The sequence below is a fragment of the Strongylocentrotus purpuratus genome, unplaced genomic scaffold (assembly GCF_000002235.5).
Source record: "Strongylocentrotus purpuratus isolate Spur 01 unplaced genomic scaffold, Spur_5.0 spur5_scaffold_16, whole genome shotgun sequence".
Classification (NCBI taxonomy): Eukaryota; Metazoa; Echinodermata; class Echinoidea; order Camarodonta; family Strongylocentrotidae; genus Strongylocentrotus; species Strongylocentrotus purpuratus.
Window position 1 is genome coordinate 21,967,058 of NW_022145601.1, and position 22,482 is coordinate 21,989,539.

Consider the following 22,482-nt stretch of genomic DNA (forward strand, 5'->3'; position numbering starts at 1 on the left):
GTGACCTCCATGTGACCTCCATGTCGAGAGGTCAGGTCAGCCATTAGTACTTGCCTGTTCAGATCCATCATCGATCATTGACGGGGTGGTTCGGAGATGACAAACATTTGTGAGAACTTCTCAAGATTTGTGGAGCAGTTTCAAGAGCTTTGTTTTCTTGTTTCGTCTAGTGATTGGAGAGATTTATATCTGGATCAAGTCGTAACTCAAGCTCAGTAGGCTTTTGCACTGTAATGATGCTTTTAGAGCTCTAGATCATAGAAGATATCTGAGTATCAAAAACTGCTTGGTATTAAAGGTAAAGACCAGTATTGGAAATGCCCCAATTTCAAAAAATGAAATGGAAGCTCTTATTACCGATCATGTGAAAGAATATGTTTGGACTAATACATGATGATAAAATTTTTGCCGGGAAACCGCCTACTACGGTAATTGATATATTTGGTAAATTAGTTAATCTATTGGCCTGTGAGAGATAAACGCATGTGTCGCGCACGTGTGCGTATAGTCCCATATACATCTTTCTGTGTACAGTACTTGTAACTTTACGAAGACTGGGCCAATTTCTTATCATTTTGATGATTCCAGAACCTTGCAGTACACACCAATACTTATATGCTAGATGATCAACCTTTTCTGATCGATTCCACAACGTTTCTTTCACAATGCAATTGCATGACCATAACTGGTCTTTATCTTTAGCATGCCTCAGAATCAGATACCATATCACGAAGAAGAGGAGAATTAATTGGAAAACACATGTACATGTAAAGCATTCTCTGAATCTGCCTTTTTATTGCTAAAGTAGCTTCATGAAAAATAATAATAAATAAGTAACATACAAAAATAGAGAGGATGAGGTTATTAATATTTTTAGGCACCTTTTGAGGTCTAAAATTGAAAGAGCCAAAATCATGTGGTGATACATTTTTTGTGTACTTAAGATGTATAAGCCAGTTGAGTTTTAAAAAGGTGCTATGGGCATCCCATACCCCTTTTAAACCCTCAATCCAAACTCCAAACCAAGTCAAATTCTCTCCTAGGATCTGCCACAGACTTTATGTACTGAAGTAAATCTGGACTGTTATATTCTCGATATCCAAGTTAAGGAGCTAGGATTCTAGGAGTCTTTTTCTTTTTCTTTGGCATTGCTCTCATTTGCGCTGTCAGCAGTGATATTTCCCTGCCCAGCACCAAAACACAAAGTCACTCTCCTTTCATTTGATTTCATTATCTGGTATTGGAGAATGTCTTGAAGTTACCTCAATTCTTTAAGGCCAAATAAATCATACCAAGTGGTTTTGCAGGACCAAAGTAATGGGACTTATGACTTGTTTGGTGGTTCATTCACCATTGAGATAATGTAAAGTCTCTATTCTGTTTTATTCTTGGTTCTTCATTCTTGGTTTTATTCTAGGGTTGATTGTTTCACCTGACTGCTATGAAAGCATATGCATACTTGATTAGTAAGCTACCAGTGGACAGACAGCTTTAAGTCCTCTCAGATGGACTGGGTAGCTAGGATTATTGCCTTACCAAAGGGCCTGACGCATTGACTTGATTTCGAACTCGCGACCTCCAGGTTACAAAACCTCTTCTCTTCCACTTAGTCATCGCACCTCCTTTTATTTCATCTTTCTTTCTTTCTCTAATTTATTTTGAAAGCTTCCTACATGTACAGGTACTGTAAATAATGCTGTACTGTATAACCTGCAAGTGTGGATCCACCACATCCTAATTAAAGACCCACTGTCTTGAGAAAAAAAAGAAAAAAAATAAGCAAATATAATCGCTCCTTGATTTTCGTGCCAAATTGCAATTAGCGGGATATTTGGTGGTGAAAATATTCTTAGAAAACTTGATCTTCTTTCCAAAATATCCCGCTAGTTGGTAAATAGCGGACTAATTTGCGCCCGTCGGAAGCTAGTTTGTAATGAAGATGCACTTTTGAGCTTCAGGATAATATCCAGAGTCTGAAAATACCGGGTTATTTGGCAAACTGGAGCTGATAAAAACGGGCCTTATGTGTCTGATCTTGTAATGGAGTAGTTGTATGATTCATTTGATACGTTGTGTTGCGGAGGGCTAGTCTGCCTCAAGGTCTATCTGTCACTTTGATTCTTTTTGTCTCTCTTTACCCAGGTGGTCTAACAATATGGGTGTGGGTGGTGTCGCTGACGGGCCATCAGGAGAAGTATTCAATCATGGCTTCCAAAGACCTCACTCCAGAACTCATCATTGCCAGAGTGATCTCCAAAAGAACAGAGGACATGGATATCACCAATCATCAACGTAAGAAGTGCATAGAGGAGTACAAGACTACCTATGTCCTGAAGGTGTGCGGGTGTGAGGAGTACCTGCTTGATGATAACTATCCAGTGTCACAGTACAAGGTGAGCCATAAAAATAGGTAATATCAGTAAACATTACAGGGGGTTTAGCATGACGAGACTACGTGTCTTTCCCGTGGCCTGACTCGGGCCAATCTGGTATAATGCGATGACGCGATCGCAGTATTCACGTGCGTGCAACATTCACAAAATCGAAGCGTGAGGAGAACTTAGGTCTGTTTCGCGAACGCTAGCGCATGCTGACCGTTAATCAAGTCTATTTGTTTACGTACAGTTGTTCAAAAGAAGTCGTAGATGGCGTTAACCAGTAGTTGCCAAGCTCCAACCCCTTTAATGGGTAAATGGGCACTACCAACCAATTATTGCAGAGTGATATCCATCCAAACGAACAGAGGACATGGACATCACTTATCACCAAAGGAACAAGTTTATGGATGCGAGGAGTACCTTGATAATAATAATAACAATAAGCATTTCTATAGCCCTGTCCATCTAGAAATTCTATTCCAAGGTGCATTCTAGGCGCCTTCTTCTAGATGATAATTATCCGGTCTCACAGTACGAGGTCAGTCATGAAAAGAAAGTATTACAGATGAAATTTATGTACAAAAGGGTAACATCACCATCAACTTCCAGGAAGAAAAGCAAAAAAGAATCACAGGATTGTGTACATACATGTATATGCATTGAAGGTTTGGGGGTGTGAGGAATACCTTCTAAATGATGATTATCCTGTCTCACAGAACACGGTGAGTCATAAAAAACAGGTATCACCAATAAAAAAGGTATGGGTTAAATGGATATCATGAACGAAAAGAGGACATGGATGTAACCAATTGCCAAAGGAAGAAATACATAGTGGAATACAAGACTAGGTATGTTCTGGAAGTTGTTAATGTGAGGAGTACCTCTTAGATCACAATTATCCTGCCTCGCATTACAAGTTGAGTCATAAAAGAATTTACATTGTAATATTACAAATCATACATGTATATCATCAAAGGAAGAAAGAATACAAGACTACATGTGTTTTGATGGTGTGAGGCAGTGAGGAGTAACTCCGAGATGATAATTATCTGGTTTCACATTGTAAGATGATAGGTATGATCACTAGTAAAATTCTGCTGCTGATTTCCAAAGACACTGTCCTTAACACTCTCCCAGATTTCCATCTCGATATGTGTACCTTCTCCTCTCCAAGTTAATGAGGCGCGATAGCTCAATCGGAAGAGCAGTGGTTTCATAATCCGAGACCCGGGTTCGAAACCAAGGCAATGTGCTAGTGCCCTTTGGTAAGGCATTAATCCTCATCACCAGGCCTCTCAGATAGGACCTAATCTGTCGGTCCTCTGGTTGCTTACTAACAAGCATTTATGCTTTCTTAGCAGTCAGGTGAAATAAACACCACTACACTATGTATGTCTCTCACCTTCTACATTTCTTTTTCATTCTTCTCCTTTTCCAACCTGTAGTACATCCGGCAGTGTATCCTTAAGAGCAAGATTCCAGAGCTGATGTCCAAAGACACTGTCCTAAATAGTCTCAGACATCTATCTCGATATGTGTACCTTCTCCTCTCCAAATTATGTATACATGTCTCTCACCATTTATTTTTTATTTTTCTTTTCCATCCATCCTGCAGTATATCCGGCAGTGTATCCTGAAGAGCAAGATTCCAGAGCTGATGCTGATGTCCAAAGACACCGTCCTCAACAGTCTCCCGGACGTCCACCTCCTACTACCGTCCTACATGAGACGGGCTTCCACCATGCCTTCCGACCGGACCACCTCCTGCGTCTGGGAGGTAGAGGAGAACCTGAGAGTCAAGATCAACTTTGCCACCTACGTCAACGTCAAGGAACTAGACAAGGTAGGTATAAGGTGGAAATGTTTTTTAACATCGGACATAAAGTATTTAGTAGTAGCTTTTTCCTTGTTTGACGTTTCACATTTTTTAAAGGTCAGGGTATACATGAATTGCTTTATTAAATATCTATGTTTGAAAAGATACCGTAATGTGAAGCTCACTATTTTGTCAGATGCTTTGGGCTCTTGATTTTTTGGTTTCTCATCGGGAAAAACATAATTTTGAACTGTAGGGCCCTGGCACTACATGCTGGAATGGGACACACTGTATAACTTTTAACATGAGCTGTTTTTCAAAATTGGCAGCTTTCATTATTAGCCAAATGCATGTTTGTCTACAGTAAAACAAAATTCCATGGCATTAACATTGTCTATACTATAGGCAGGAAGAAGTACGCACCACCTTGAATTCACCTATGTATTGAACTGCTATACATGTAAACTGGTAATATCAGTGTTAAATACAAGATCAAGAATCTAATGAATGCAATTTAACCATGTTAATTAACCACATGACCTGTATATTTTGCCCGTGTTGCCAATTTAGATATACGTCCGAACAGGCATCTACCACGGGGAAGAGCCTCTGTGCCCCATCGTGTCTACGGAGCAGGTCCCGTGGTCAAACCCTCGCTGGAACGAGTGGTTGACCTATGACATCAAGGTCAATGACATTCCTCGTAGCGCTAGGTGGTGCGTCTCGATATGCTCATCGGAGAAGAGGAAAGGAAAGAAAGAGGTGAGAAATTGTTGTCCAGGGAACTATTTTAGTGAACAGCCTGTCGAATGGCACACACAATTTATGATTCCCTAGTGCAATACTTCAGGATAGCATCAGAGGGTTTGGGCATTCTATCATTTGACCTTTATACATCAGTTGATAAAACGCCAAAACCAAAACTGTGATATAATTTTGACTAATGTATGACGTATATACAAAAAAACATTATGTACCAAGACGGTAGCCATATGCTGAACGGTGACCGGTGCTCTGACATTTGCACTGGTGAAAATTAGTCTGGACTTTATTTCGTCAGGGATAGGGTTTGGATTGCACTTAGGTTAGGGTTAGGTTATAGTATTGGGTCCGCGGTTGCAAGTCTAGAATTTGGGTTAGTATTGGAAATAACCAAGCAGCAGTTGTCACAGGAGTTAGCCTCGTACAAACCAGTAGCCGGCAGATCGTTTCCATCTAACAATCTCATCCTGTTTTGGAGGGCCATCATCACCAATAGTTCCAGTGTTATTCAAAGAAGCCTCTTCTAAAAACTAGTGTTCTTTTGTCTTTCTTCCCGCAGGGTGGCTTTGCAATAGCCTGGGGCAACATCAACCTCTTTGACTTCACCAACCGGCTTCAGATGGGCAACATGCGCCTCTACCTCTGGCCCCCGCCCAAGGGCAACGACGACCTCCTCAACCCCTTCGGCCAGACTGGACCAAACCCCAACAAGGACGCCCCGTGCCTGGAACTGGAGTTCTACCGCTACCCTCACAGTCTGCTCTTCCCGTGCTACTCCCAGATCCAGCAGTTTGCCTTTTTCGTGACCAAAGCGCAGAGGAGGGAAGAGATAAACGGGGAGGTGAGTTACTCTCTTGTGTACAGAGTCTGTTCAACCATGACCAGCTTTGGTTAATCCTCACAGTGTCTCAAAAGGAAAATCCTATATCAACCTAATAATAATAATAATCTGTTCTTTTATAGCGCATAACACATTATGAAATAACGTCCCTACTCTCTGAGGGACTTGGTAGCGAAGATTAATGCCTTACCAAAGGGCACTTCTGACTAGCACATAGACTTGGTTTTGAACTCAGGACCTCTCTGTTTTAAAGGTAATACAAAGTTTTGGGAAATTTTGAAAATGGGTGGATAGTGATTCTTTACAATTTTGATGTATTTGGATACCCCTGTGGGTGAAATATAAGCAGTAGAAAATTTAGCACCTGTAACATTTCTGCTTTTGAGAAAAATTGAATATAAAAATTTACCGGTGCTCCCGGTAAATTTTGATATACATTTCAATTAGCGTCTATGGCCGTATATGATGGTAGCTGCGACCATGACAATCTCAGAATATGTAGTTGTGATATATAATTTCCAAACGGGAGTAGCTAATCGGTTGATTTCAGTCACGAAACATTGTTTTATAGCTTAATTAATGTCTTGACCCTGAGAGGGAACTATACAACATAAGGAGTTTATTATTTATAATTTCATAACTTAAGACTCGATTTCAACCGCGACAATGATCACTGAATATTGTAGGGTCGCATATGCTTCCAATAACTTCATTTGAACCAAATTCATGACCCCATACCAAAACTTTGTATTACCTTTAAGACCACTGCTCTACCACTCGGCCATCGTGCCTCAAGACACTGATCTACATTTGCCACACTCAACCCAGGTGATGTAAATGGGTACCTGCCAGGAATTAATTCTTTGAAATGCTAGAGCGCCGTGATGGCAGTACAGCTAAAGCCGGGGTAATAATCTCAGAAACTGAGTATTATTATTATTATTATATACGTAGAGAACATCGCAAGGTTGTTATTCTATTGCATATAAATATGTTCCTTTGATATTCTCCCAGAAACCTCCTACGGAAGAGGAGCTCGTGCTACTGGAGGAAATCTTGAACAGGGACAGACTGCATGAGATGTCTGTGCAGGAGAAAGAACTTGTCTGGAAACTCAGGTACATGTAATGATGATGATGATGATGATGATGACTCAATTTTTCAATTCAATTCAAGTTTAAAGTTTATTTGTTTCACATTTTACAAAAAAAGAATTCACATAATTGACAAAATCAGAACATACCGGTAATATGAAATATACTTAAAGTGTCACATTATATAATCAATTTTTTGTAAAGACGTCAAAGTTAATTGTATTGAATAGTAAGTTTCTGGATGTACATGCAGGAATTAGCCCTTTCAATAAAGGACTTAAATTCAGGGCTAAATTGATCACATATTGTTCTTCAAACTGACAACAATTATATTTTTCTTCTATTGCTACATTGTTCAAATAATATGTGATACCTTTGAAACAATATACATGGGCGAGAATGTTGTCAAAAGGTTGGAATTGCCAATTTAAAGGTAAAGACCAGTATTGGAAACGCCCTAATTTCAAAAAAATGAAATGGAAGCTCTCATTACCAATCATGTGAAAGAATATGTTTTGACTAATACATGATGATAAAAAATTTGCGGGAAACCGCCTACTAATTCATATATTTGGTAAATTTGTTTCTCTCATGGTCTGTGAGAGATATAGGGTAGTCCCATATACATCTTTCTGTGTATAGTGCTTGTAACTTTACGAAGAATGGGCCAAATTTCTTATCATTTTGATGATTCCAGAACCTTGCAGATGCTAGATGCTAGATGATCAACCTTTTCTGATCGATTCCACAACGTTTCTTTCACAATGCAATCGCATGACCATAACTGGTCTTTACCTTTAAGGATTGTAAAGCTTATTTTCCTTTATAAAATCCCTAGCATCAAACGCAGTATAGTCATGACACAAAAATGGATGCTGTTTGTGCAGAAATTGTTGCCCTTTCTAATTGTGTACGTGGCATATTTTTTAGGAAGTTCTGAATCAAAAGCAATCGAGCCAAACCACAAAATGTGGAACAGTTGTAGTGAAAGGGTTAAAGGTAAAGACCAGTTCTGGTCATGTGATTGCATTATGAAAGAAACGTTGTGGAATCGAACAGAAAAGGTTGATCATCTAGCATATTAGTATTGGTGTGTACTGCAAAGTTCTGGAATCATCAAAATGATTAAAAAATTGGCCCAGTCTTGGTAAACTTGGAAGCACTGTACACAGAAATTAGTAGGCGGTTTCCCGGCAAAATTTGTATTATCACGTATTAGTCAAAACATATTTTTTCACATGATTGGTAATAAGAGCTTCCATTTCATTTTTTGAGAGGGAGGCATTTCCAAAACTGATCTTTATCTTTAACTGCATTCTACTTAATGTTTTATTCTTCAGACTTGTATGCAGAGAATATCCATACTCGCTACCAAAGCTGCTTAGCTCTGTCAAATGGTACAGCAGAGAGGATGTATCACAGGTGAGAATCTCTAACAAACAGCCCTGTTCGTATGATGTGAAACCCCCTTTTCTCTAAATTCAATACTGTCCCTCACTCCTTCCATGATGTGGGCCAGCAAATCTTTCTTAAGAATACAGGGGGGCATTTCACAAAGAGTAAGATCGACTTTAAGTTGGACTAAACTGTGGCAGGCTGTTCATGCCACTACATGTAGTTCCTCTTACCCGTTCCTGGCATTGGTTTCTCAAGGGATGTACAAATCATGGTCACAAATCTACAGAATTTACATTTGTAGATAGTTCATTATTGAAGGACAAAATATTATCTAAAGATCATAAATGAGAGACCAATAATGAGAGCAATCAGTGGCATGAATGCCCTGCCATAGATAAGTCCAACTTAAAGTCGACCTTAGTCTTTGTGAAACACCTCCCAGACGTTCAACTATATGTGTGGCCTAGAATGGCTGTTCTTTCCTTGTGAGAGAAAACCTCTAAAGAAACAACTCTGTTCATACAAAAGTGAAACCCTCTTTTTATTTAATATCTCTCACTCGAAGGCTCTCTGAGAGACTAGGGAGGGGGGGGGGATATTTCTTGATGGGACTACGGGTTTGCTGTGTTCCGAGACTTGTACACCCATTAATGGTGTTTCCACCAAGTCTGGTGTCAGCGCATTATCACCTTCAGAGGCTGACATTCGAGGTTACCTAAAGTTTGTACCGTTGTACGGCCGTAGGCGCTATTTGAAATTTATCAAAATTTACCGGGAGCACCGGTAAATTTTTATATTCAATTTTTCTCGAAAACAGAAGTGTTTTAGGGGTTAATTTTTTTAGTGCTTATAATACATCCACGGGGGCATCCAAATATATCAAAATTGTAAAGATTCACTACCCACCCCATTTTCAAAATTTCCCAAAACTTTTTATTACCTTTAAACGCATGAAACTGATGACCATAACTGGCATCGATAACCCATGTGACTATCAACATTGACTCTATGTTTTCTCCTTGCCCCTGCAGCTGTACGTTCTCTTGAAGGACTGGCCAGACATGGACGCCGAGACTGCTCTAGGTCTCCTAGACTGTAGCTATGCTGATCTGGGTGTCAGGACAGAAGCAGTCAACTGCCTAGATCGTATGTCGGATGAACAGGTCACACAATACTTACTTCAACTTGTACAGGTAAGTGGATAGGGATTGTATTTTGGGTTTAAGTTATCACAAGGTTAGATAGTTGGTCAAACATACTTTTAGTGAACTGGGGCCTGTTTCATAAAACTTTTAGCCTTCACTTTTATGACCAACAAGCTTTACATGTATGTAATGTTCTGCATTTTTCACCAATCGCCCGATATGGAAAAGTCATTATCTTACGTTATAAGATGATGACATGGATCCTAATCAAATGATTGGTTGAAAGCGTACACATGACCAGGCATTTATTTTGCCTAACGCGTAATTTGGATAATGACCGGTCATTATCCAATGGTAATGACCAGTTTTTATCAAAATCATGTTATAAAACATCATTTTTTAAAACAAATAAAACATAATCCTATAAAACAAACAATACACATCATTTTGTTCAGGCATTAGTAAAATTACCCACACTAGGTACCTTCAAAACAGTCCAAACGCCCTCGGCTACCACCTTGGGCGTATTAGACTGTTCCAAAGGTACCTCGTCTGGGTAATTCTTACTAATGCCCTCACTGATGTGTATTGTTTGTATATTACCCTCTTCCGAAGACTCTCCCGGGAGACTAGAGGGTATTTCTTGATGAGGCCACAAGTTTTTATTGTGTGCCAGTATACTTTCCACCAAGTCAGGGGGGTGTTTCACAAAGATCCTAAGTAGAACTTAACACTAAGTTTGACTTAAAAATTATGGACAGCCATTAGCATCTTTGAAAATATTTGGTAAAAATATTTTTGAAAGGCATAAAATGTTCATTCAAATCATTCATATTTTCTATCATAAAGGAGATTTCATATTCTTGTTGTGGAATTTATAAAATGTCTAAAATACTTGAATTTCTGCTTTTGAGTATATTTCATTTTAAGACTCGAATGGCTGTCCATAATTTTTAAGTCAAACTTAGTGTTAAGTTCTACTTAGGATCTTTGTGAAACACCCCCCTGGTGTCAGCAAATTATGACCTACTGCACATGGAAACTGACTACCATCTCCCTTGAAGATAGAAAGCAGATTAGTCATTGCACTAGTTACCTACATGTAATACCTACTTGATTTGATCTTGAACCAATGAAGAACAATCATTTCCAGGAAATCACTCTCTAGCCAAGATCTGTAGGTCTGTTAGATGGTCTAAACGTTAACTATCCGCTCTATGTTATTCTTGTATTTTGTAGGTTTTGAAGTACGAGTCCTACCTAGACAACCCTCTTGCCAGGTTTCTTCTCAAACGATCTCTGTACAACCAAAGGATTGGACACTTCTTCTTCTGGCATCTAAGGTCAGTTGCATCTTTCATAGTATCTTTTGAAAGAGATATGGAGAATTTTTTTCGAAGATTTGACAGTGACATTATGACATAAATATTTAGCATTATATGGTAACGTAATTCCAATATTTTTGTGTTGTAGCTCACGGTGACGTATGTATACAGGGTTTTGTTTTGAATTCAAGCAATGTAAATACAGGTTTTCCTTTTTTGTGTGGTCTATCTTTGACTAGTGGAGGCATATTAAACAATTCTTGTTGATTAAATCAAGTGAAATACAGCTTAAAATTCATCATAAAGTTTATACATTATCAAAAGAAGTCTTTCATGACATATTACAAATCAGATGGTGCTATGAGGTAGTTGAAATAAAATTGACACATATACAAACGTTTAGTTGTAGTTATTGTACCGTGATCATTTGCTAAATATTTAATTCCACCAAATTTAATCACTAATTTCTAGATCTGAGATGCACAAGCCGAGCGTGAGCAGACGTTTTGGTCTGATGCTTGAAGCGTACTGCCGGTCACTCGGTCCATACCTCAAGCTGCTGGTCAGACAGGTGGAGGCTCTGGACAAACTCTCCAAGCTTACCGAAATGCTCAATGAGAAGAAGGACGACACAAACAGGGTGAGTCATACGTGTGTGGTTGCAGTAGCTGCCACAGCTAATGTTGCAGTATTTTTTTCTATCAGTGACTTTATATACCATGGTAATCTTTTTTAGATAAGACTCTCCAAGCTCACTGAAATGCTCATTGAGAAGAAGGATGACACAAACAGGGTGAGTCTTGTGTGGTTGCAGTTGCTGCCACAATTGCTGCCACAACTATTGTTGCAGTATTTTTTTCTTTCAGTTACCTTTAATTATCATGGTTAGCTTTAATATTGAAAAATAGTAAAGATGACACCAATAGAACGAGGGACGATGTGTGGTAACAGTGTTGTAGCAGTTGCTAACACATCTGTTGTTGCTATGTATTGATTAATTTTCAAAACAGCGTTGTTGTGAGCTACAAGCTCATTAAGTCTCACAATAAAAAAAAAAACGGTGAGTTATGTGTGGTAGCTGCATTATAGCAGTTGCTGCCACACCTGCAATTGCAGTAATTTGTCTAAATTTTGCATGGTAGATTTGCATGGTATACAAGAAGCCATTTTGTCATCATTCTTGTTGAAGCAATTGTTGACGCTTCCTTTATTGCAGCTGATTTACCATCAGTAATATTAAGTTAACTTCAGAGCTTCTTAGTAATATCTGGGCCCTGTATTACAAACAGTTGATATCAATCGCAACTAAGTACATCTATAACAGATAGGAGATTGCAAACTCCAAACCAATCGCAACTCTTTTTTAAGACGGGGCCCAGGTCAAGTTATTTTATTTTCTTAAACGATTTATTTGATTTTAAAAGTCCTCTACCGTGTGTATACATTTACATGTACATGTACAATGTTGTTATTCAATTCCTTAAAGCTATGAAAGGCAGCCCAAGTTAGATTTTACAATTTTATAACGAAAAAAATATACAATGTATTAATAACTACATTATCAGTCAGGTAAAACAAACATACAAACAAACAAACATTTAATGTGGTTGAGCGATATTGTCTCCTCTTTTTCTCTGTGATTGAATGTTTGTTTGTTTTCTGTTGGGTTCAGGACCGGTTAAAATACCTAGCAGAGCACATGGCACAGCCGGACTTCATCGAAGCTCTCCAGGAGCTTCCCTTACCCCTGAACCCCTCCTTCTCCTTGGGCAAGCTCAGAGTCGACAAGTGCAAGATCATGTCGTCTGCAAAGCGCCCTCTATGGCTAGAATGGGAGAACCCGGATCAGATGTCAATGTCCATGTGTGAAGATCTCAAGATTATCTTCAAGAGGGGTGATGGTGAGTACTGAAAATAAATCCAGAAAGCCTAAACAATATTATACAAATGATGCATGCGCATGAGTTCATTATAAGATCTATCCGCATTCGAGTTGAGGCTGTGTGTATCTATCACACAAAGCCATTAGGCTGAGTGCGATAGATACACACAGCATCAATGGGGGCGGATAGATCATATAATGAATGAATGAAAACATGCATCATTTGTTTTATACAACGAAACTCCTAGTTCCTTGTTATTTGATGTAAAACGAATTAATTCAAGATTGTTTTGTGACAGCAATAAATCTCAATTTTAATAAGGCTTAATTTAGAGCGCACACATAGCGATAGATATAGCAAGCGCACTTATTACCTTTATAACCATTTACGCATAGTGCTGCACAAGAATAGGCTCATGCTCACGCAGTATTAAGTGCTCTAACCTCTACGCACACTACTGCGCTCTGAAAACGAGTTCAATAGTACTGACAAATATTGCACTCCTTTTCATGAAAACGAGTGCAATAGGCTCAGTAAATGAATCACACGTGACCGCGCATGACCAATCATTTGATTAGGATCTGGGAATGAGTTATATAATAAAAACTCACTAACCACGCAACCACTGATTTATCATATTTCCATAGGCTTAATTCAGTATCTACCCAGTTCCTGTTGGTGACGGGTTAGTACAAGATATAAACAATGAAACAAGATTGAAAATAGTGATAACAGTGTCAGTAATAAAGATGATGAACAATGAACATTTAAATGTACCCATGCCAATAAGTTATATGTTTTTTTTTTTAAATTAATAACATTTTAGTTATTCTCACGCTTGGATATAATGTTAATCATAATGGCCAAGAGAGCTGTCTGAGGAAACAAGTGATTAATATACATGTAATTATACTTTGATATTTTGTTTTTGTAATCAGATCTGAGACAGGACATGTTAACCCTTCAGATGATTCAGATCATGGATTCAATATGGCAGCAGCATGGACTAGACCTCAAGTAAGTCAAATCTATATTAAGCTTGTCTTGCTGGAGTTACTATGGGGGTAAAAACATCATCTGCTGATATTTCCCTCAAGTGGGTGTGATAGATTACCACTGTTGCTGTTTTGGTTTACCACTAACAGGTTTTGCCTAGAAATCGCTCCCAAGGAGGACAATTTCTCAAAGTAAAATCTGCTTATAATGCATAGAATAGTTTTGTGTGAGGATTTGGCTTTGTACAGACATATATCAGTCAAACCTCATAATTTATTCCTGAGCTGATTTTAACATCACAATCCAAAAGATGTAATTTTAAAACTTAAAAAAATAAAATAAAAGAAAGAAATTAAACCACGGTCCATCAGAGTCTCTTTGTTGGCGAATATAGAGAGCTAATATACTGCTAGAACGACGTACATGGCTTTACTACGTACATGGGTAATGAGTAAAAAAAAATATTGGTATTCCTTTGATATTCATAATATTTGTATAATCTCATCCATGCAGGGTGACATCTTATTGTTGCCTAGCAACCGGTAACATGACCTGTTTGATTTAGGTTGTGAGGAACTCTTCAAACAGTCTTTTAATTTATTCTCTTGGATCTAGTATTAATATGTATGATCTCATTCATCTCATCTGTACAGGATGACACCTTACCGTTGCCTAGCAACAGGGAACATGACCGGTTTGATTGAGGTTGTGAGGAACTCTTCTAACATCTATGACATACAGCACAAGGCAGGTATTATGAGCACCCTACAGCTCAAGAGTGGTGTCATACATCAATGGATCAAGGAAAAGTGCAAAGGATCACAGTAAGAAACATTCTCTCTTTATTTAAATGTAGATAGACATGTATTTATGATCGTACATGTAACTGTACTTTAACCAAAGCTTCTCTAATCCCCCTCTCTCTCTATCTCTCTCTCTCTCTCTCTCTCTCTCTCTCTCTCCCTCTCCCTCCCTCTCCCCTTCCTCTTCCTTCTCTTCCTCCCCTCCCTCTCCCCTTCCTCTTCCTTCTCTTCCTTCTCTTCCTCCCCCTCTCTCCCCTCCTACACTCATTAACAGTTTTAACTCATTCATTTTGACTCGATTGATAGAGTGATGGTCTTGAAAACAGGATTCGATCCCAAATCCATTCGTCCTATACGTCCTCAAATGTCCACTAGTAGTCCTTTGGATGGGACTTAAATTCATAGGTCCCCAAGAGCTTAGTTTTAAGTACAGTACATTTTCATTCTCATTACTCTGATATTAAAGCTACATTATGACATAGTATTCAGTGTCCATGTGTATTGCATCATAATTGGCCACAATAGATTTGGTTGGATTACTAATTAATGTGTCTGTGTGTGCAAAGGTCTCTGAAGCAGCAAGCCTGTGGTCCCACCAGAAAATACTCCAACTTGTTTATATCTGGAGAATGAGGGAAACTTGATATATATATATGATGAGAATTCCAGACAGTGTTAGGCTAAGGCACAGTGCATCACATAAGACCTGTCGGTCATAAAAGTGAAGTCCACTCTTGGTATCTGACAATACCTGATTAAACACCAAAATGGTGTCAAATTCCCCATGAAATCCCTCTACTATGCGTCTGCAAAAGAATAGGCTGTCAGTAACTGCATTGTAATGTGTTTTATGCTTTCCCCTCAGATACGATGCTGCAGTCGATACCTTCACCAAGTCGTGTGCAGGATACTGTGTAGCTACGTTCATCTTGGGTATAGGAGACAGACATAGTAGTAACATCATGGTCTCACAGCAGGGACAGGTAGGATTATCATTTTATCATGACAACTTACTTGGGTATACTTAGGTGTAGAGACTGGAAGCAAGCTTATTTGTCCCTCTTTACTGTTGCATCCCGTCTCAAGTATGGTTCAAACTTAATTAGATTGTTTCTCCAATACCTTTCTAGGGATGACTTGGATTGGTTAATGGTGGTAGCATTGACTACTTCCTTAGGCAGGGCATTCCAATTATTTACACTCCTTACAAAATTGCTGCCGTTCACAATTTTCTTGTCAAAGTTTTGTGGCACTTACGGGATGAAAGTCAAGTTCATGTTTCTGTTATATTTTCATGACTGTAGATCTTCCACATAGACTTTGGCCATTTCCTTGGTCACGTCAAGAAGAAGTACGGCATCAAGCGAGAGAGGGTGCCCTTCGTTCTTACAGAAGACTTCCTCAAGGTCATCACCAAGGGCAACGACGTATCCAAGAGTTTAGAGTTCAAGAAGTAAGTATCAGGATCTTAAAGTTTCTTCTTGACTGATTGTAGATGATGTGATCTCTCACTTCTTTTTTTGGTAAGTCAAATTGTAGACATACATGTATATGGGCGGCCAAATGGTTCAAAATTAATGTGACTTCAAACAAACAAAGAACAGTCATAAAAGAAAGGACAAAACAGAAAACTGACAAAGGACGGAGCGAAAGAAGAACAAATTTTAAAAAAAGACAAAGGTCAGTTGATCAAAGAAAGGATTTTTTTTGTAATGGACTTAGGTTGGAGGGAAAAAAAGAACAAGTCTAAATACAAACAAAAGACATTTTGAACCATTTGAATCTATTATGCAATTGTTTAAAAGGATTGTAAGTCTGTTATACTAGCACTGAGTATGAAAAGTCGTCACTCAACAAACCTGCAAATAGGACCACTTCATACAAACACATTCACCCTGTGTGCAATGAAGGGCTGTTCTTACTGGGCTTGGGCAAGTGAAAGATTACTTGATGGGTTCAGAGTAACACATTTCATCATTTGGATCCCCAGTGACCAATCAGCTTCATTGTCTTACGTTGCATCTTTTGAATCCTCCAATCAGATTCCAGGAGCTGTGTTGCCAGGCCTACCTGATCCTGCGAGACCACTCCAACCTTTTCATCAGCCTCTTCACCCTCATGCTAGGCACGGAGATCCCCGAACTCCAATCCATCGACGATGTCGGCTACCTCCACAAGACGCTCGCCGTCGGTAAGACCGAGACCGAGGCCCTCGAGTATTTCCTTAAGCAACTGAACGACGCTCACGGCGGCGGTTGGACTACCAAAATGGACTGGCTATGCCATGCGCTCAAACATGGAATATGAATAGCATATTCCAATCCATCGACAAAGTTGGCTACCTTGCCGTCGGTAAAAACTGAGACCAAGGCCCTTGATTATTCCTCAAGCAGCTAAAGGACGGTTAGATTTCTAATTTGCATCCTGTGGTCGGGGAAGACGAAGCGCCCCACTGGTAGTTGGTCTGCTTGGCTTTTAGGCTCATGAGCTCAGTGAAAGTAGGATGGTAAAAGTTGACTAACTATGCGGTGCGCTCAAATATGGAATATGAAGAGAAGTGATAAGGTGAAATTTCCGATGCGCAGCGATTGGTTGGAGAACAATAAGCATAGTGGCAGTTGGTCTATGTGGCTCGAGCGCATGGTGGCGGTTGACCGACAAAAAGGGACTGGTTTTGCCATGCACTCAAATAAGGATGGAGATATGCGATTCGCATCAGGTGGTTGGAATACAAGAATGAACTATGTTGGTCGTGCGCTCAAACACAAAGTACGTCTTTGACAGAGAAATTCACTTGGTGTTGAGTGGTTGGAATACAGTATGCACACAATGGCAGCTGGTCTACCAAGGTGTACAGAATCCACCATGCCTAAACCCATGCAACGTGAAGAACAGTGGTTGAAAATTATATCTGCTGTACATTGAGTGGTTTGAATACAACTACAAGAGATCCTCCTGCCATGTTATTAAAAAAATTGGAGGTTGTTCTGAATTTTGGGTTGTTATTTCCCCCAACCATCTCTATAACGTGTCCAGTTTGTATGAGCAAATTCCAGTGATAATCCGGGTATATGCTATCATTTCAACTGTAGTGTATTGAGTGACATGGCTTTCCTGTTTCTAATTCACATTCTGTATTCATGCCATGTGGACTGAAATAGCGAGAGTATTCCAGTAGGAGTATTCGGATGTGGTATTCACAAAAGCTCATTTTAGGGCTCAAAAATGTATATCTTTCCAGCTGATTTTCTCCCATTTCTCTCTCTCTCTCTGTGGCTCATATTCATATTGGTGGACTGGTTTAAGCAATTAATTGTCTACAAATTATTGTAATTCTTTTAACAACGATAGAAAGCCAGACATGGAAATAAATTGAGAATATTCATGTCGACATGATTTTTGTTGGTTAATTTAGTTACAGAATAATGATAACTCATGAGGGATAGAGAGGTTTATTCTTTGTACTCCATATCTTAACGAAGTACTAGTTGTACCCACTTAAACCTGGACTATTTATTAATACTGCCCCCTCATCTTCTCATCCCCTTCCCTCTCTATTTCACTTGTGAAAAAATGCTCATGTTCAACTTTCATATCTATGCGTCATTGTATACTGTTTGTCATTTCTTTTCATTTGCAGTTCCACTGACAATAATATGTGCAGAGTATTCATCTGAAAATACATGAAGATGTCCTCAAAGTCCTGATAAACATTGTACAAGGCCTCAAACAAACAAAAAACAAAAATGATGATATTATACTTATCATATCTGATTACCTGGACAAACAAATGAGGGATGAGTTTTTTTTTTTTTTTTTTTTTTTTTTTTATTTATTTACCAACAGCAATACATTTCATACATTTCATACAATAATTTACACATACAGGAAGAGAAACTATTGGTTGGTAAAAGGGGCCAGATAATAGCACATGTGCTAGTCGAGCCTAACCCCTTAAACAGCTAAACAAAGTATTTTGGTACAAATCAGTTTAGAGAACGTAACAAAACAAAAAATAATGAATAATGCTACGGTGTATGATTTCATATACAGGAACTTATAATAAGGGTACAGAAACTCTTTGTTACTCCCCTAAAAATACTGAGTAGTGAGTAGTTTTTATTGAAGCTTCAAATTTGAGTAACAGTAAAAGAGGTTTATAATTTTGACCATTTATTCTCCACTCACCTGATTCCCTAATGATGAGTCTTTATTGATATTATTTTCCTCCTTTTGCCTTATTTATCCTTTAAAATGACCCAAAGTTTTCTATGCAGTTTAGCTGCAACTGCAGCATTTGTACACTTTCATTTGGAAGTGTTTGCTAACGTTACAGTACTAGCGATCAGTTTTCAGATTTTTAACAAAGATTGTGTGTACATTTATTACAAACCTGATTGGTTTTTAATCCTTGTCACTCCAATTTAACTCATTTCGCGTTTTTAAAAGTATTTATTAATATTTGAAAACATTTTTATTACATGTGTGTAACATTCATTTCACAGTACTAAAAAATGTACTCGTTGGTCTTATTTCGTAATTTGTTTTACCAAAGTCATCTCAAAGAATCTGTATAACATGTCACATTTTAAAGAGTTATTCATCATTCAGTGTGACATTTTGTTTTTGTATTGCTGTGTCACTCTTTGTCGTTACCTGTGATAGAAATGAATTATCATGAAATGATTTACAAAAGCTTCAAGATACGATTTTAGTCACAAATTTTCTCACTTACCGGTATTTGATAATTCCTCAGAATGTTTGAAATTATGGCATTGGTGTTTAATTTTGGGAAATAAAAAAAAAATTAAAAAAAATAAACTTAAATTATAGTAAGAGGACCTCTCAAATGTTGAACCGATAATTATATGAAAACTAATCCATCATTTGAACTAATTATCTTTTTTTACATCAGAAAGTTACACTGACTGTAGTCAGTAAGCTCTCCTTGGCTCTACATGTGCAACACAATATGTAGACAAGTTTGTCAAGAAATTTTTTTAAATATGTTTTTTTTGTTTTTGTAGATACTCGTAGTAGTCATCATGTTTTGACTGCGACAACTATTGATGTACATGTAAAGTGTGATTTATGTAGTTGGTTTTCTTTCTGAAAGTTAAATTATCATCTTTTATGTTTCATTGTGTGAAATATTGGACATTTCTTAGTGCCTGATGGAAGAACTTTTGTTACCAAAAATATGGATTCTTTTACCCAGTTGCACTGAAGATATTTATTGTATGAATATGGACTGTTGTATCATGGCAGTCTGCTGCCCTTTCTCATCCATATTTTTACAGTTGGATTCCTTTATGTCATGATCGCTTTTGGGGGGTAAATGGGATAAGGACTCTTTTTTTAATTAAAAAAAATATATAATTATGAAATTGTTAGAGATCTGTGTATCATGTTGATCTGAATACATGCACAAATGTGAGAATGGGATAGAATTTTAGTTAATTTTAGTTCATTTTAGCTTTTTTTAAAAAATTTTTACTACATGTTTGTACTTTGAACAACAAAGAAATTCATGACACTCAAGACTTGGGGTATTAGGATGCTGTTAGAAGAAAAGCATGTAATCAAGATTAACACTTTCTTAGTATTTTCATGTAGAACAAGATACTCCCATAGACAACATGACATTCAAATGTAATTTGTTATCATACAGAGTACTAAAGTGAAGTCACTCATGACTAATTGCTAAGTTTTATTAATTTATATTTATTCATATAGGTAGTGTTAAACATGAAGTTTTAATTAGATCAAATCAACTTAAAATTAACTTGATCAAAATAGTTTTCCTTTCCCATTTAATCAGCCGTAAAATAACTCAGTGAAATCAATTTAAGTACTGTCATTAATCAATATATTTTGTCAGCTCAAGTTCAGTCAGTACACATCTCAATTTATGTTTTTGAAAAGCCAGAATTATGCTACCATGCAGCCCAACTCAAACTGGTACATGCATATAGTCTACCTCATACATTTTGTATAATTTGTATTCAACTCAAATGTGGCTTGTTTCCAGCCCAACTCACTTAATATAAAGCCCACTTTACACTTGTATTCAGTCTTGTATTGCTTGTATTCAGCCTAAGTATTGCTTGTTTCCAGCCCAACTCAAATAAGTATAAAGCCCACTTTATAATTGTATTCTGTTTAGGTATATGTTGTACGCAGCCCAAAACGTGGCCTACATTAAGGCTGTATTCAACTCAAATGGCATTTGTATGCAGTTCAAATCATATCAGTTTGAAGCCCTCTTTATTGTTGTATGCATTCAAATATCGCTTGTTTACAGCCCAACTCAAATTAATATAAAGCCTCTTTATACTGTATTCAGCTTTTTACATATATGTGGCCTAACTTGAAGCTTACTTATAAATGGCCTACCGGTATCTCAAATTGTATTCAACTCAAGTATTGCTTTAATTCAGCTAAGATGTGGCTTGTATGCAGCCCAACTAAAAATGGTGTGAAGCTCATTCTATGCTTCATATTCAGCCCATGTATTGCTTTACATTCAACACAACAACAATGCATTTTAAATTGTAAATGTGTGGTGGAAAGAAGATTTTTGATCCATCCGTCTTCTTTTTTTTAATATAATGATTATGATGTACAAAAAGAAAGGAAAAACAATAAAGTTCAGGGTCTTTATGACATTTTTTTTTATTTCATTCATGGATGATGGACATAAAATGATATTTCTGCAAGAAATTGTTTATAATGTTTTCAATTCTATGCGCAACTTTGTTTTTCTTCTTGAAATTTAGACACAGTTTATAGTTTACAGTTTCTTTGATTTAATTTATAGCTTGAATAATAAGAATTTTTCCTTCTAATTTGCAATTCAGACATTGCCTATAAATACAAGTTGATTCAAATATATTAGACACATACATGTAATAGTCACTTTCTTTAACTAGGCAACTAACATTATATCTATTTAAATGAAACATTACAGATAAGCATCACATGGTTGTGTGTTCTAGATATGTATTTTTATAGGAATTACTGAAATAAGTATCAAGCAAAGTTTTAAGTGTAAACATCCGTTCAGGAGCATTTTAATATTAACAGTTTATTTTCCAATCTTGTCAGAAAGAAAAAAGATTGGATCGAGCATGCTATGCATTTTAATAAGTTTTTAAACAAATTGTGTATTACATTGTTTTATACATGTATAGCGATCAAGTTTATTTCAAAAAGATATAATTGATCATCTTAAATAATATTATGTTGGCTTAAAAGTCTTTGAGGTTTTGTAAATATTTTGTGTATAGATCCCTATTTTATGTATTTGTATATACATGTATGTATTGTATATGGACTATTGAAAAAATATTGACTTGTATGATAAACTACTGCTTTAGTTATTATGACAGAAAGCAGATATCAAGAAGATTTGTTTTTGATATGTTTCAAGTTTGCAATAAAGCTATTGTATACAGTGGGTAACTAATGAATACAGTGTGAAGAAAGTGTTTTGTCACCCCGCCCCTCTTTTTGGGGGTGTGGGGGGGGGGGGGGTGAGAATATTGGTTGCTTTGCATGATGCATATGATGATAGTAATGTGCTCTTTGTTCTATGACTGAGTTTATGCAATGTTGGTTGCAGTGGTAGTGGTATTTGTGGTGGTGGTAATTGTGATGGTGCTGGTGGTGATGGTGGTAATGGGTGTCATGGTGGTGATGTAATGATGGTTGTGGTGATGGTAATGATGGTGGTGGTAATGGTGGTGGTGGTGGTAATGGTTGTTGGTGGTGGTGGTACTGATTGTCATGGTGTTGATGGTGGTAATGGGTGTCATGGTGGTGATGTAAGGATGGTTGTGGTGATGGTAATGATGGTGGTGGAGGAATTATGGTGGTGGTAATGGTGGTGGTGGTGGTAATGGTTATTGATGGTGGTGGTACTGATTGTCATGGTGTTGGTGGTGGTAATGGTTGTCATGGTGTTGATGGTGGTGGTGGTACTGGTGGTACTGGTTTTCATGGTGGTGGTGATGGTGGTAAAGGTTGTCGTGGTGGTGGT

At 37.7% G+C, this 22,482-nt stretch overlaps 1 protein-coding gene across 1 annotated transcript; it reads left to right on the forward strand.

The window, feature by feature from the left end:
* The first annotated feature begins 2,107 nt into the window (after positions 1-2,107).
* Positions 2,108-18,188, forward strand: LOC754280 (phosphatidylinositol 4,5-bisphosphate 3-kinase catalytic subunit alpha isoform). Its single transcript, XM_030987049.1, has 15 exons — positions 2,108-2,393; positions 3,994-4,221; positions 4,765-4,956; positions 5,516-5,797; positions 6,812-6,915; positions 8,232-8,313; positions 9,321-9,482; positions 10,674-10,777; positions 11,231-11,399; positions 12,432-12,660; positions 13,581-13,659; positions 14,292-14,462; positions 15,307-15,424; positions 15,746-15,894; positions 16,484-18,188. Exons 1-15 carry the CDS (start codon positions 2,205-2,207, stop codon positions 16,746-16,748), a joined length of 2,523 nt encoding a protein of 840 aa, XP_030842909.1. The 5' UTR covers positions 2,108-2,204; the 3' UTR covers positions 16,749-18,188.
* The last annotated feature ends 4,294 nt before the right edge of the window (positions 18,189-22,482 follow it).

Bases quoted from the DNA above. Each gene is read 5' to 3' on its own strand.
- LOC754280 (XM_030987049.1), top strand. From the start codon at position 2,205: ATGGCTTCCAAAGACCTCACTCCAGAACTCATCATTGCCAGAGTGATC. The intron at 6,916-8,231 runs GTACATGTAATG...TTTATTCTTCAG, and splicing joins GAACTTGTCTGGAAACTCAG to ACTTGTATGCAGAGAATATC. The intron at 15,425-15,745 runs GTAGGATTATCA...TCATGACTGTAG, and splicing joins TGGTCTCACAGCAGGGACAG to ATCTTCCACATAGACTTTGG.